The 13,445-nt window shown below is 53.8% G+C and overlaps 1 protein-coding gene across 1 annotated transcript; it reads left to right on the forward strand.

Annotated features, from left to right (window-relative positions):
* Positions 1 to 1,489: 1,489 nt before the first annotated feature.
* On the forward strand, positions 1,490 to 8,594 carry LOC143429458 (LHFPL tetraspan subfamily member 6 protein). The gene is made up of 5 exons (XM_076905161.1): positions 1,490 to 1,609; positions 4,881 to 4,999; positions 6,381 to 6,556; positions 7,501 to 7,599; positions 7,944 to 8,594. Exons 1-5 carry the CDS (start codon positions 1,520 to 1,522, stop codon positions 8,075 to 8,077), a joined length of 618 nt encoding a protein of 205 aa, XP_076761276.1. The 5' UTR covers positions 1,490 to 1,519; the 3' UTR covers positions 8,078 to 8,594.
* Positions 8,595 to 13,445: the final 4,851 nt, after the last annotated feature.

Consider the following 13,445-nt stretch of genomic DNA (forward strand, 5'->3'; position numbering starts at 1 on the left):
GCAGCGAGACAAGAGCCATTTTTCGGCACACGTGCCACCCAGATGACTCGTGGCGAGCGCAGCGGGAGAGGATAATGCTCGCCTCGCGGTGCGTTTGTTCCCTTTCTTTTTTTTTTTTTTTTTTTTCTCTCGGTTTTATTAAATATTTTCGAACGGGACGCGCGCGGTATTCGGAATCGGGGCGGCTAACGAGGTCGTAACGCTGGGGCGGGGTGGTTTAACGTCGCGCGACTCGGCGTTACTAAACAATACGGTCATTAGCAGGGTGTAGCATCGACGCTAATTATTCGCCGCAATTTCGGGTTTTTCGCGCAAAACCCGGTGCCGCGGGAGCCCGTTGAAAATACGCACCGAGTGGCTGTTTAGATTACACCGTCGCTCCTCTGTCCACGGCTGACTGCAAATAACGAACCGGCAACTGTAAATTAACGTTAACGAGCCGTTTCATCGAATCCTCTGCATCCTCCGCAGCCGTCCGACCGCGGGTACCAACCGAACGAACTCTGATACGAAGACCAAAGGCAACCTGTTCGAGGCTCGCGGTCGCGATTGATCAACCGGATCGAAAGAATGTCGCGACGCGGCGAGGTGGCAAGAAACCCATCAACAGGTGCAGCGAACGGGACCAACGATACGCGAGGGTGGTGCGAGCTGCACTGCGAGCGTGCAGATATATTTAGGTGGTAATCGTAATTAGTGTTTTCTTGGAAAAGAGCGAACGTTTCGTTGGAGGGAAAGGAAAGGAAAGGAAAGGGGGATGGAGGAGCCGCAGCGGGCACAGCACGCGCACACATGCTCGCCAGATGGGCAGAGAGGGTGGAGCGGTCGTCGCGGCACTCGCCGAGGTGGCGCGCACCGCGACAGACCGACCAGACGCGGTGGAAACCGGAGCGAACGGCTCGCCTCGGTTCAGTCGGAGTCACGAAGCGGTACCGAGCGCCGTCGCTCCCTTTTTCTCCATTTTCCGCCGCCTCTGTTCTCCCCTGGTCCAGAGTCCGCGACCGGGTGCTTCGCCACGGGGAAAGAACCACGGCCTATCGCGTGTTTATAATTAAACCTGCGCCCCTCTCCCCGTTGCGTGGTTACTTCTTTGCGCGCGTTCGACCGGAATGGATTTTTCTCTACGACCGTGGAACGTGCCGCGTGCTCCAGCTATAATTAACGTGCCAGCCGTGGTGACGACTCTGCCGTTCGCCTCTGACGTGGCTCGCGAGCGAGTCGCGATCCTACCTGTGCTCCGTTCGATTTACCAAGTCTGCTGAATGGTTGGTAACCGGAGAGTGCGGTCGAGCCAGTGAAAGATCGACGAGGCGACGATGGATCGCGCGGCTACCGTTCCGGCCACCGTGAACCTTGACCGTGGAACGACCCATTAACCGAGGGGGGAGGGCTATTTTCATCCGGCTGCGACCGTCCTTTTGGGTGAATTCCGCGCGAAAACGACGCTTTCCGCACCGATGCGCGAGTAGCGCGACTCGCGAGGGGAGCAGCGAGCAACGACGCTTTTAAAACCGATGAGATGACAGTGCTGTGCGTGTTGTGGGCGACCCTGTCCACCGTGGCATCGATCCTCGCCTGTTCCGGATTTTATCTGCCTTACTGGATTCAGGTGAGCCGACGCTTTCGATTACCGATCGCGCCAGCCTCTTTCGCCGGGTGCACGCTCGTTAATTGACGCGCGCGTCGATCCGCGCGGATATATCGCAGGTAGATCGAGGGTGGAAAGGAAGTCGGAGAAGTGGCTGGCATCCGGCGAACGGTGTATTCGATTCGCGATATCAATTGCAATACGAATGTAATACCAGCGCGCTGGGTTCTGCGAATTAAAATAGGATCGTTCGACCGGATTTAACGAACGCCGGATAGATTGTTCCTTCCGCGCGAGATTCGCCACGGAAAACGAGATGATTCTGTGAATTTTGCGCGAGCCGTTGGAAAGCGAAATCTCGCGCGAGCCAACTGTAACGAGCCTCGACCGCGAGATTGGCACGGGGCGAGGCGCGAAGAACGCACTCGAGGGTAAAAGGAGAAGAACGCCTATTTAAAGCACCTGCACGGGGGAAAGCGAGGCTCCCTGGGTCCCTCTGTGAAAGCAGGCATTTAAAAAGACGGCGACGTTTCCCGATGTTCTTTGATAGTATCGAGCTTTCATCGAGCCGTTAGCTTCGCGCCATTGTCGTAAAACCGTACGACGCTGTTTTTGCCCGGCGACGAACGCGTCTAGACGCGAGGCGAAAGAAGAACCGTGTCGTCGTCGTCGTCGTTGTCGTCGTCGTCTGCGTCTGTTGTCGTCGTCTACGACTGGTGACGGTCTCTGCGATCGGTTAAATTGCCACTCTGAAAATCAGTCCATTGTATGGGGCTAGGTCGGATGAAAAATCAGTTCGTTAATATTTGCGTTCGAGCGAATCGATTATTGGATTATTCGCAGGTAGGAGCATGAATAGGAACAAACGACACCGCTCCCAGAAGGGCGGAGGGAACGGGCGCGGATTACACGTGTAAAACTCGCGGAACTTGCTCGATATTACGTTCTCTTTAAATAGCGAGCAACTTTCCGGTTTCCAGGTGGAGCGCGCGCAAACGAAACGGCGAAACTTGGGGAACGCGAAATTCAAGACTCCACCGTCGTCGAACCTCGTTAACTCTGGCTCCTCCCCGCCGTGGGAAACGGTCCGCTAATTCTCCCCATTAACTGTTAATTTTCCCCGCGTAATTAAGCGTGATCCGATTACACGCCAGCTGATGTATAATAAATTTCAATGAATTAACGCGGCTCGAACGACTCCGCGGCGAGACGATTATCAGAGCGCCCGTGCCAACGACGAGTGAAAAGTTTCGCGAAAATCGACGACCAACCGTCACCTCCGCCGTTGATTCCGATCGGACGCCGTTGGCAACACCGTTGGCAACGCGCACACCCCCTCGTTCGTCGCATCGAAAGTTAAAGGTCGTAGTTTCACGGCTGGAGGGTACGTGTGCCAGCTACGCATTAGCATACTGATGAGTTCCGAAATTGGCGAATCACGAGTTTTGCATAAAACTGTTTAGACGGTTCCGCGCTAGGCGAACGCGATTTCCGTTTAGACCGCTCGCGAACGAATTCAACAAGTGCATCGAACGTCTCTGCGATATTAGCGCGAGATGAGGAGGGGTGGACGAACGATCGCGAGCGAGCGATGGTGTTATTTAGGCGGGTTTATCGCGGAAAGTTCGGGAGCGAGCTTGAACACGGGGCGAAAAGGTGGAACAAGGGAGGGACAGGATATTCGCGTCTAGCTGGGAGAATGGCAACTTTCGAACTCGTAGGAATTGCCTCCTCTGCCAGGTAGCGGCGAATTGGATTACAGGTAGAGAGCCGTGCCGGCGCGACATCATCCGGTTCTCGCGATCGCGAGTCCTTTTAACCCGACTCCGACCTCCCCGAGGAAGCCTCTCGCTTGTTTCGCAAATTGGGCTCCGGGCTGCTGGCTCGTCCGTAGTTGCGAGAAAGTTACGAGAAAAACTGCTTAACCCTCCGGGTCCCGCCCGCGCGGATATCTCCTCCCGAGTGCCAATTATTCCGGGTATAGATAGTTCTCTCGTACGATTCTTTCGTTCTTGCGAGCGGTCGAAACGCGAGTCGTGAACTTCCCGACGGAATCGCGAGCGGAAGATCGCCTCGCGAATCGTGTAATAAGTGTAGATCGCGCTCGCTTTTATCGGTGCTCAAGGAGAATTCGATCATTCTCCTGGCGGAGCCAGCTCGTTAAGCGGACCGCGGAGACGCGGCTAAAAACAGTCGATGAATAATTTCAGCGTCAGCCCCCGTGCACGAGTGTCCTTTCGAAACGTGTCCGTGTACGCGTACACGTATACGAGTAGCGGAATCGCGGAAGGAGGCTCGAAATGGCTTTGAAAACACTCGACGAGCGGGATGAATAAATGCATAAGTGAATTTACATTCGCTCTCGAGGGGCGTGCACCGGAGGAACCGGGGAACCAAGTCGCGGGGGACCAAGAACACCTCGCGGTTGGGATCGAGGTGTGCGCGTACGTACGCGTTTTTAAAAACGTTTCGACGAGATACGACGAATAAAGGGCCGAGGGGGGTTCGGTGGGACCCTGTTCGACCGGTTCCCAGCGAGCAATCGAATTTCCCGCGGCCTCGAGCAAGAATAATATCCCAGGAAATCCTGTCCGACTTTTAACCGCTTATTCCACTGCGAACCGAACCGAACCGGAGCTTTTACGAGCCATCGCGAGGCAAGAAAGCCGTCCGTGGATCCGTGGATCGGTCTCTCGCACAGGACACACCGCTGCGAAACTTAATCTCTCCCCCGAAGAAACTACTTGGCACGGGGTCAACGGTTTTGCTCGTGAATCGAGTTCTAATACAAAACCATCGCGGATCCGGTGTATAAAGAGTAACGATTTCTCTCTCTCTCTCTCTCTCTCTCTCTCTCTTTCTCCACCTCTCTCTTTCCTCTTTCTCCTCGACCCTTCTACTCCTCCTCCATCTTCTTCGCCAACCCTTTTCCACCGGTCCGAGCACCATTAACCCGACTAAAAGCCTCTCGAAAATGCAGGCGCAAAGGCAACCGGTTCGCGGGCCCGCGATTCTCGTGAAATTCAACCGGGACTCGTCGCTACTTTCTCTCGACTTTGACTTGAATTGGTCGTCGAGCGAACTTTTAACTCGGTTTCCGGGCGAAACGACTCGCCGCGAGACGGGACGGGACAAGACGAGACGAGACGAAACGAGACGAGACGAGACGGGACCAGACCAAACGAAAATACCTCCCGACAGTTTCCTCCGCGAAATTAGTAATATATTCCCGGCGAATGTTTAACCTTGGCTCCCCGTGGCCCCCGCTTTACGCGTGTGTTCTGTGTTTCAGGGACGACTGCTGGGAAAGGCGGACGCGTACTTTAGTTCCTTTCGACGGTGCAACTATCCACGGATAAGGGCGCCGAACACCGCACCCGAAATAGTTTACGAGTGCGCCAGGTACTCCAGGTACGTAGTACGCCCCTCCCCCTTTTCTTCACGTCTGTCCAAGCCAGCCTTCACGAAAACTTCCGTCGATATTCCAATGCTCGCAGAGTTAATTTCGCTCGACGGAGACGTAAGAGGTTGGTATAATTCGTGGCATTCGCGACGCGACAGAAATTGGCGAAAAAGTTTGTCCGCGAGGCGCGACCCCTGGGGCCTCGTAAAATCGTTGCCCGTGACAGCCGCTGGTTCGTTATCGACGAGGGCGCGAGTTACAATCGCCGGCGAAATTTCATTTATTTATTTGCTCTCTCTCTTTCTTTTTTTTTTTTCTTCGTTTTTGTCGAAACGATGCGACGCGCGACAATTAAAATGTAATTTCCTGGTAAATATGGTTACGCGTGTAACCAGCGGTGTTCCCATCCGTTTCACCCGGCGGCGTTCGACTCGATTCGATTCGATACGGATTTTTCCTGCGCGGAATTAACCCCGCGCGCTTTTTCACGGCCCGTTTCGTACCAACTCGCGGGCATATTGACCCACGAGACAAATCGCTCGGCGCAGATCAACGCTCTTGAAAATAGTTTGGCCGCGCCTCGGACAGGCCGTTTGATCGGGAATCACCGGAAGACTCGACCGAGCGCGGTGTCAAAAGTGATTATTTCGGGGGCAATTTTTGGTGAATGCGTTACGCGGACCGATTCGGGTAATCCTCGGGAAATAAAGGCGCGATTTGGTAGTCGATGGACCGTGAGCCCCAATAATCGTTCGGCGAATCAACTCGCGCTCCGATAAACGCCGCGCAAAATCCACATCAGCGTTAACTATCGCCGGCTATTGACTCGGTGTTTCCATCCGCCGCGTTACAAACGCGGTATTTTTCCAAAATCCCGTTCCCTGCGCACGGGAAATGCTCGACGGGTGGGATGGTCAGGGGTGCCGTTTGTCGAGGAATGAGATAAATTTCAAATCGCGATCGAGATCGAAATTTACGAGGGATTTACCGTTTTTTTTTCTCTCTCGTGACGTTTGCGCGCGGTTCTTTAATTCTCTCTCTCTCTCTCTCTCTCTCTCTTTCTCTTTAACCGACGCGTTCGGATCGTCGAAAGAGCACGCGTTTTATGACGTTAACGCGAAATGGACCGCGAGGGCCTCCGCGAGCTGAATAACCGATGCAGCGGAGAGCGGCGCGTAAATAGAGAGTGGACGTTCAAAGGCGGGAACGAAATTGTAGCCGAAGGAACTATGTAAATTCATGGGGCGAGCGTTTAAACGCGGCGGGCCGCGCGTAGGCCATTCATCGGCTGGTGCCGTTATATTCAGCACGCGATCGAAATTTCGCGGATCCAATAATTGCGAGGTATAACGAGAACGTAACGAGACCCCATCTCGCGTTTGATTACAGTTTTTGGGACATACCAAGCGCCTGGTGGCAGGCGAGCACCGTCACCATGGGAATCGGCGTCGCGATCGCGGTGATCGGCGCGCTCACCCTCCTCGCAGCCGCCTCGAACTTCCTCCCGCACATACTGAAAACGCCCAGGCACACCAGGCTCCTTGGCTCGTTGCAGCTGCTCGCTGGTAAGTATTTTAAGAAGCTCGCGCGACCAAACGGAACAACCGATAATTAACCCCTTTCTCGCGAGCCTCGTAACACGTTCACTGGAGCGAATCGATTCGTACATTCTTCCGGTGGCGAGTCTCGAGCCGTTCTGAACGCGTTCACCTCCGCGTTGGTTCGAGAGCAGTGTCGGATACGAGAGGCGTTTCCTCGTCGACGTGTACGCGGTATCGTTCGAAGGGAGGATAATATTTGACCGTTCGCGAGGCGGAGATCGAGAAGGAGTAGGACGATGGCGAAAAGACGCTCGACGAGACGGAGATGCTGGGGGGAGAAGGAAACGTTAATAGGAACGTCTACTGTTTGCGAAGCGATGGAAAGACTCGGCAGCGTTTCACGGGAGCAGCTAGACAACCGACTGTCCACAAAGAAAACGGATATTACTCGAATATCATTCTTCTTTCAAACGTTGACACGTTCCATTTTCCCGTTCGCCGCGCGCGGTGCCATCCGCAGACCGCCAGAGACCCCCGCCTCTTGACTCGTCGCCTTCGAGGCGTCCTTTTCCACCGACTTTGCATTACAATTACCACCGACCGATGCTACCGCGATTTATTATTATTATTATTATTATTATTGTTAACAAACTCGCGGCGAACCGCGCGCATACAGCGCGTAATTTATTTATTAACTCGTCGACCGGAATATCATCCCGTTAAATTGGAAATTTCGCTCGCGCGTTATACCGCGAATTTGCAATTTTATCGTTTCCCTCGAAGTTCAAAGTCTGCCCCCCTCGTCTGGTCTCGTCTCCGGGTAAACGCGATCGATCGATCCCGATCGCGTAACTGAAAACGAGACTCCGAACCGCGCGCGACAGCGTCTTGGCATCCCGTTGATCCTGCGTGACAACACGGGAGAGGCGCGCTACGATATTAATCGTCGCAACGTGTTCTGGTTGCAGCGGTGATGATATGCGGCGGTCTGGTGATGTATCCGATAGGGTGGGACAATCGAGAGGTGCGAGAGTCCTGCGGGAAGGGTGCCAACGTGTACAATCTCGGTAAGTAACCATCCTCGCGAGCTCGTTCCTCTGTTCGTTCCCGGTTTCTTTTCTTCGTTAGCTTCCAGAGCTTCGACTCGACGATTCACGGATCGTCGGATAATAATTAGGACTCGACGCGAGGGGGTAATTAAGGGCCCTGGACAACGACGGGGAACGTTGAATAAACGTTGATTCAGCGGGGTATATTTAACCCGGTCGACCGGTTCCGAGCTGAGAGACGAGAAGCGAAAGAGATCTCGCGAGATGTAGCCGGGCGTTGAAATTCGAACAATCGCGAGGAACGGAAGGGAAGGGAAGCGGTGTAACAGGCTGGGTTGACAGACGTCTCGCATCTGTTTCAGGAAAGTGTTCCGTGTCATGGTCGAGCTACCTGCTGGTAGGCTCGGTGGCTCTGTTAATGCTGTGCTTTGGGCTAAGCTTCTGCGCGGCACGACACAAGCCGTCGAACCCGCACACCGACCCCCTGCGCATTTGACAATCGAGATACTCCCAATCGATTCACGCCTACGATCCGTCGAAGACGACCACCCTCTCGTTCGTCACGAGCTGTTGATCGTGGCCACGAGGCGGGCATCTGCGTGACGAGACAGAGTAACGAGTACACGAAAAAAAAAAAAAAAAAAAAAGAACTGAGCGAACCGTACACGCTTTTCGCGACGCCAGGAGACGCGACGGTGGATGGAATGGCGTTTGGGACGCGACGCGACGCCCGATCGCCGAATCCGCGCGGGTAGATTAAATTACGCGCGCACCCCTGTTCGAATAGCGCGATTAATTTCCATCAGGGGAATCAGAGCGGAGCCTGAGCTCTCTGCGAGCATGCGACCGCATACACGATTGTTCCTAGTTTCAACGGGGTTACGTACGCTGTGTAGTTTTCCAATTCGCCCCGGGTACGATGGAAACCGGTTCGAACCGATCAAACTTGATCCGGCCACGCTTTTTCGGCTGGCTCGCGTCGTCGCCTGCGCTCCATTTTATCGCGAGCTGCGCTCTCGATACGCGTCGAGCAACGTCCCTCGACTCGGGCGTTTTTAAAACTAGACGCTCGTCACTTTTTCGTTCACCCCCCGCGGCGATCGCGCGACTCTGGTAATTTCTAATCGAAGGAGGTCGTCGCAACGAAAGTCGTCGCGCGGATCGAACGAGGGGAGAACGAAACGAGACGGAGGGGATCGATTTCGAGCCGGAAACCTCGAGCGCGGCGCTCGTCCCGCATTGTTCGGATCGAATACGCGTTTGCTCGCGGAGCCGAGAGAGCCGGCTCGTTCTAGTTCCACGCACCGTCGGTTCCTCTCGCGGCCGCGTGCGCATCGTACGATTCGAACGCGGGGCCACGGAACATCGGATTCGTCGTGGCTCGACGGAATATCCGGCGAAAAACCGCGTTTCCCCGTCGACTAATCTGGAACTTCGACTCTGACGGATCCGCTCGCTCGTGTTTCACGCTTCGTCCGTCGGCTCGACCGCCGGACGCGGTCCCAAAGAAGAGGAGTTACTCGCGCGGCAATTGTAGCCGGGGAAAGTTCAGCGAGAGGATGAATACCGCGAGAGTCCGTTATTAAAATAATATCGGGGAGATTGTTTTGGTAAGGAACTCTCTGCGAGCCGGAGGAGGAAGTTGTTACGCGAAGTCCCGCGGAACCCCTGCTATTCCGGTTGGCGACCGTAACGCGGCGAGGAACGGTTTAAAACGAACGGTAATTTAAATGGTAATCGAGCCAGACGTTATATCGCGCTCGGTGATTCCGAGTTGGATTTAAAACATCAAAACTCGAGCAGCTCGGATATCGCTCCGGGGATAGCAAAACAGGCTGGCGTCGTCGCGAGATTTACAGCGGGCGGATTTAAAGGAACACCGGTGCGAAAGAAGGGTGCTGCGCGGGGGTTGAAACAATCGAACAAAGTAACTCGGCTCCCTCCACCCTCCGATCCGTTCTTATTCCATCTTCACCGCCCCGTCGAACGAACATACGTTTACACGTGTCCTCCGTGTTACGCTTAAAAATTATTACGCTCGACTTCCCGGTTTCAACGTCCTTTTACGCCACCCCTCCATTTTCTCCGAGATACTTTTCTTCCACGGATGAGAGAGAGAGAGAGAGAGAGAGAGAGTGATCGATCGACAGTTGGAGGACCGAAGCAAAGTTCTCTTGTAAATCCTGGCTTGTCCGCTCGATCGTGCCTTCTACTCGCCTCCCTTCCTCTACTATTTTTCTTGCCACGATCCACCAACCCCCTTTTGCCCTTCATCCTTTCCTTGGCACTTTTATCGACTTCCGGCATGCCCGTGCCATCGCGCAAAGGAAATTGCAACGGACACTCTGTGGATATATACGCGTATAATATATTCCGGTGACTAATCGAGGCGCAGAGCCGATCGAACCGTGACCAACGGATTTCCGTGATCGCGGGAAAAAAAAACGTGACCGCCAAGCGAAAATCTACGAGTTTGCTTTACCTCTGTATCAACCCCACCAGCTGAACGGTTCCATCGGAAGAGAGGAGAGCCTTCGTTCGATGTACACCGCCGTTCGAATGCGAAACTCGCATCGACTATTTGAGCCGAGAAATTCGCGTTCTCCGCGAATCGATCCAGGAAGCGATCAATTTGGCTCTGCCGGTCGGGAAAAGTCGAGATAACAACCGATGCAAAGTTTCCCGATATTTACGAGCGGCAGTGTACATCGACGTTCCTATTGACTTTTCCGTCGGACGGTGGACGCGCGCAACGTTATTCGCGTGTCGCGACATCCATTCGAGGGATGAAAGTAGCCGAAGCTAGCGGATAACCCGAGGCGAGGTATCGACGAAAGTCGGATGAAACAAAAGTTGGAAAACTCGTTCGGCTGGTTGTTTCCGGGGGTGAACCTCGCGGATACGCGAGCTACCGATCCGCGATTGTTGATCGCGACCTGTTGCGAGAACCCATCATCGTTCCTCTTCCGTTTCCCTCCGCGTCCCGCGTCTCCTTCGCAGGAAAAATCGAAACTCGCTGCATGGTCCACGAAAGAGAAAGAGAGAGAGAGAGAGAGAGAGAGCTCGTTCGAAAGTTGGCTGCGGATGTTCAACCGGTTCCTGTTGGACGCTACGTTCGCGTGGCAGTTATTTTCTGCCACGTTAACGCGCGGTAGAGAATAATCGGCGACGAATTCGAGGAGTAAATCGGATGAGACGATCGAACGATCTCGTTCCCGTTCAAGCAACCTGGCAATTATTTTGGCGTCGCGCTGGGACAATCGCCGGATCGATCGGGACGGATCCGTTCCCTTGGACCTTTTACCCCTTGTTTGCATGTAAATTGCTAGCCCTTTCGCAGACGCCGTTCGAGAAGAAGCGAAAGAATCGCGAGCGAGCGGTGTACGATGAAATTCAGCATTCCTGTACATACACGTCTGTATATCCCTCTGTGGTTCGCGGTGGTTCGCGTTTCGAAAAGTGTAAAACGCGAACGATGTTTAAATCAGAGTCGAATCGACCTTGGATACGATCGCCGCGCGTTCCAAAGGGGTGAGAATTTAGACGCGTTTTGAAAGCTCGTGAACGCGAGTCAGCATGGCTCTCCCGCTCACTGTACATACTATACATATACGTATAGGACGTAAATATTCGACATGGAGTAAATGTTACGTATTACTATATTTTATAATAAAACTGGAATGAAAAAATAAACGCCTGGCTGTGGTTATTTCTCTTCCCCCTGTGAAAAATGTATCCGAGCCTCCTTCGCGGAGCCGGTGCCGCTTAATTGCCGAGTAATTAATTAATTAGCGGCGGGTATCTAAGTCAACGAGTAACGGGACCGCAAACGAACGGGGAGAACGCGGTCAAGCGTTCGAAACGAATCGAAGGGGAATCGAGGCGCGACTAATTCGCCGACGCGGACAACCTGCCGTTTGTATACTTGAAACAAAAGGTATTCGAATCCAGGCAAGTGAAATTAATTGGCTGCCGCCTATGGTCCTCGGTATCGAAGCGAAGCGCGGACGAGTTCCCGCGAAAACCGGTTCTACTTTCCTATTTGTCCGTTCCATTGTCTTTGAAATTCGTCGAGAAGAGTGTTCCCCATCGATCGGCTTGGATCGAGAGCAACTATTATTTCGTTGAATCGCGGTCGTTCTCTCACTCCCCCCTCGGCTTCCTTTTTCGTTTGTTTATTCATTTTCCTTTTTTTCTCTCTGTTCTTTCTTCTTTTTTCTTATTCACCAGTTTCGTTGCGCGCTTAATTGGAATCGGTTCTCGACGCCTGCGTTCGATAGGCGTCCCGGACAATCGAACGTAACCAACTTTACACACGATCGATTCGATTTTTCGGCAGCGCACGTCCGGCTCGAAGAGCCAGGGGACAAAAGCTTCCGCTGGAAATAGCGACGGCTCGCGTTCGACACCTTTCGAGAGACCCGCGATTCGTGGATCCACGCTGTGAGATCGGCACTCGAGGGCCACGGGAGAGAAAGAGAGAGAGAGAGAGAGAGAAGGACTTTCAACTGGAGATTTTTCCTCGAGTTACCTCCTCGAATGGACTCTCGGTGGTTTTCCCAAGAAAATCTTCATCGCTTCTCCTCGATCTCTTTGTGAATACTCAAACACTCCGCGAGTATCCTTGAGAGGGTGAAGCCTTTGTCCCTGTCGATCCGCGGGTCTATTTACGATTCTCCTCGTTCTCGATTCTCTGTCCCTCGGGAACCTCCTCTCTCGCGCTCGCCTCCGTATTTTCCTGCCGACTGCTTTTTCCCGCATTTCCATGCTAAACGTCTGGCTGCGTTTAACGCGCGGCGGTTCTCCTTTTTATTAATCGGTTCGATTTATTTCCAATATCCCAAGAGAGCGAGAAAGAGCGAGAGAGAGAGAGAAAAGGCCGCGTGAAAATCGGATTCAGCCTGCCTAATTATCCACCGGTGCCGCGTTGGGATACGGGCGAACCTAGTTGGTAACTGGGGCGGTTGCGGTGCTCGGTCTGAGGTCGCCGCAGTCTTCCGTCTTCGAGGGGGGTGAACGGTGGCCGTCGCCGCAAGATATCGACGGGCGGGGCTCTCTCGCTCTCTTTCTCTCTCTCTCTCTCTCGCGCCTCCTGGCTCGACGATAAATTTCAGCCGGTCGGCGAGCATGGAAAAACCCCGTCAAACCGACGAGAACGAAAGAACGCGGGCTGACGCGCGGCGATACCAGGCAAAAAGGAAATATTGCCGCGACGATAAGAACCAGCGGGCAAAAGGGGGCGTGAAGCGATGACGGGCGAAGACGAACAACCGCTGGCGAATTTTCAACGGGTACCACGATCGAGCGCGAGTCCGGCTGTTGTTTTCGATAATCGATTTAGCAACAACCGCGCGACGCCTGTGTCTCGAGCAAGTTTGACGAGGGTATTACGTGCATTACCAGCGAGCTGGCAGTCGATTCTCGAACACAATCGGATGTCGCCTCGATATCGAGCACCGACACGCGTCCGACAGTCCGGACAGTTCCGGTATCCCGACTTTGTTCCGCTCAAGTTTCCACGACGATCGACCGAGAGTCGATCGCGAGTTACCGGTTGGCCTTTCCGTTCTCGTGCCTCGCGATCGGCTCAACCCGCCACACTTCCCGACTCTTCCATTCAAATCGAGCCGCTTGGGAACCGAACTGCTACCTCTTTGATCCTCTTTGCGAGGGAGCTGCTTCTTAAACCTCTCCTCCTCGTCTGCTCTTATTTATTTATCGTTCTTGTATTCCACGGACAAAATCCAGTTCCGATTCGAGAAGAACCATCCGACGGGTAATTGGCAGCGCGATACCTGCATCGAAGCTCGTCGCGACGTCGATTTTTCATCAGGAAACGCTTTGGTTCGACCATCCCGCGCGCA

This window comes from Xylocopa sonorina, chromosome 11, assembly GCF_050948175.1.
Source record: "Xylocopa sonorina isolate GNS202 chromosome 11, iyXylSono1_principal, whole genome shotgun sequence".
Taxonomy (NCBI): domain Eukaryota; kingdom Metazoa; phylum Arthropoda; class Insecta; order Hymenoptera; family Apidae; genus Xylocopa; species Xylocopa sonorina.

Coding starts and splice junctions, on each gene's coding strand:
- LOC143429458 (XM_076905161.1), top strand. CDS start 1,520: ATGACAGTGCTGTGCGTGTTGTGGGCGACCCTGTCCACCGTGGCATCG. Junction 5,000..6,380: donor GAGTGCGCCAGGTACTCCAG/GTACGTAGTACG, acceptor GTTTGATTACAG/TTTTTGGGACATACCAAGCG. Junction 7,600..7,943: donor TGCCAACGTGTACAATCTCG/GTAAGTAACCAT, acceptor CATCTGTTTCAG/GAAAGTGTTCCGTGTCATGG.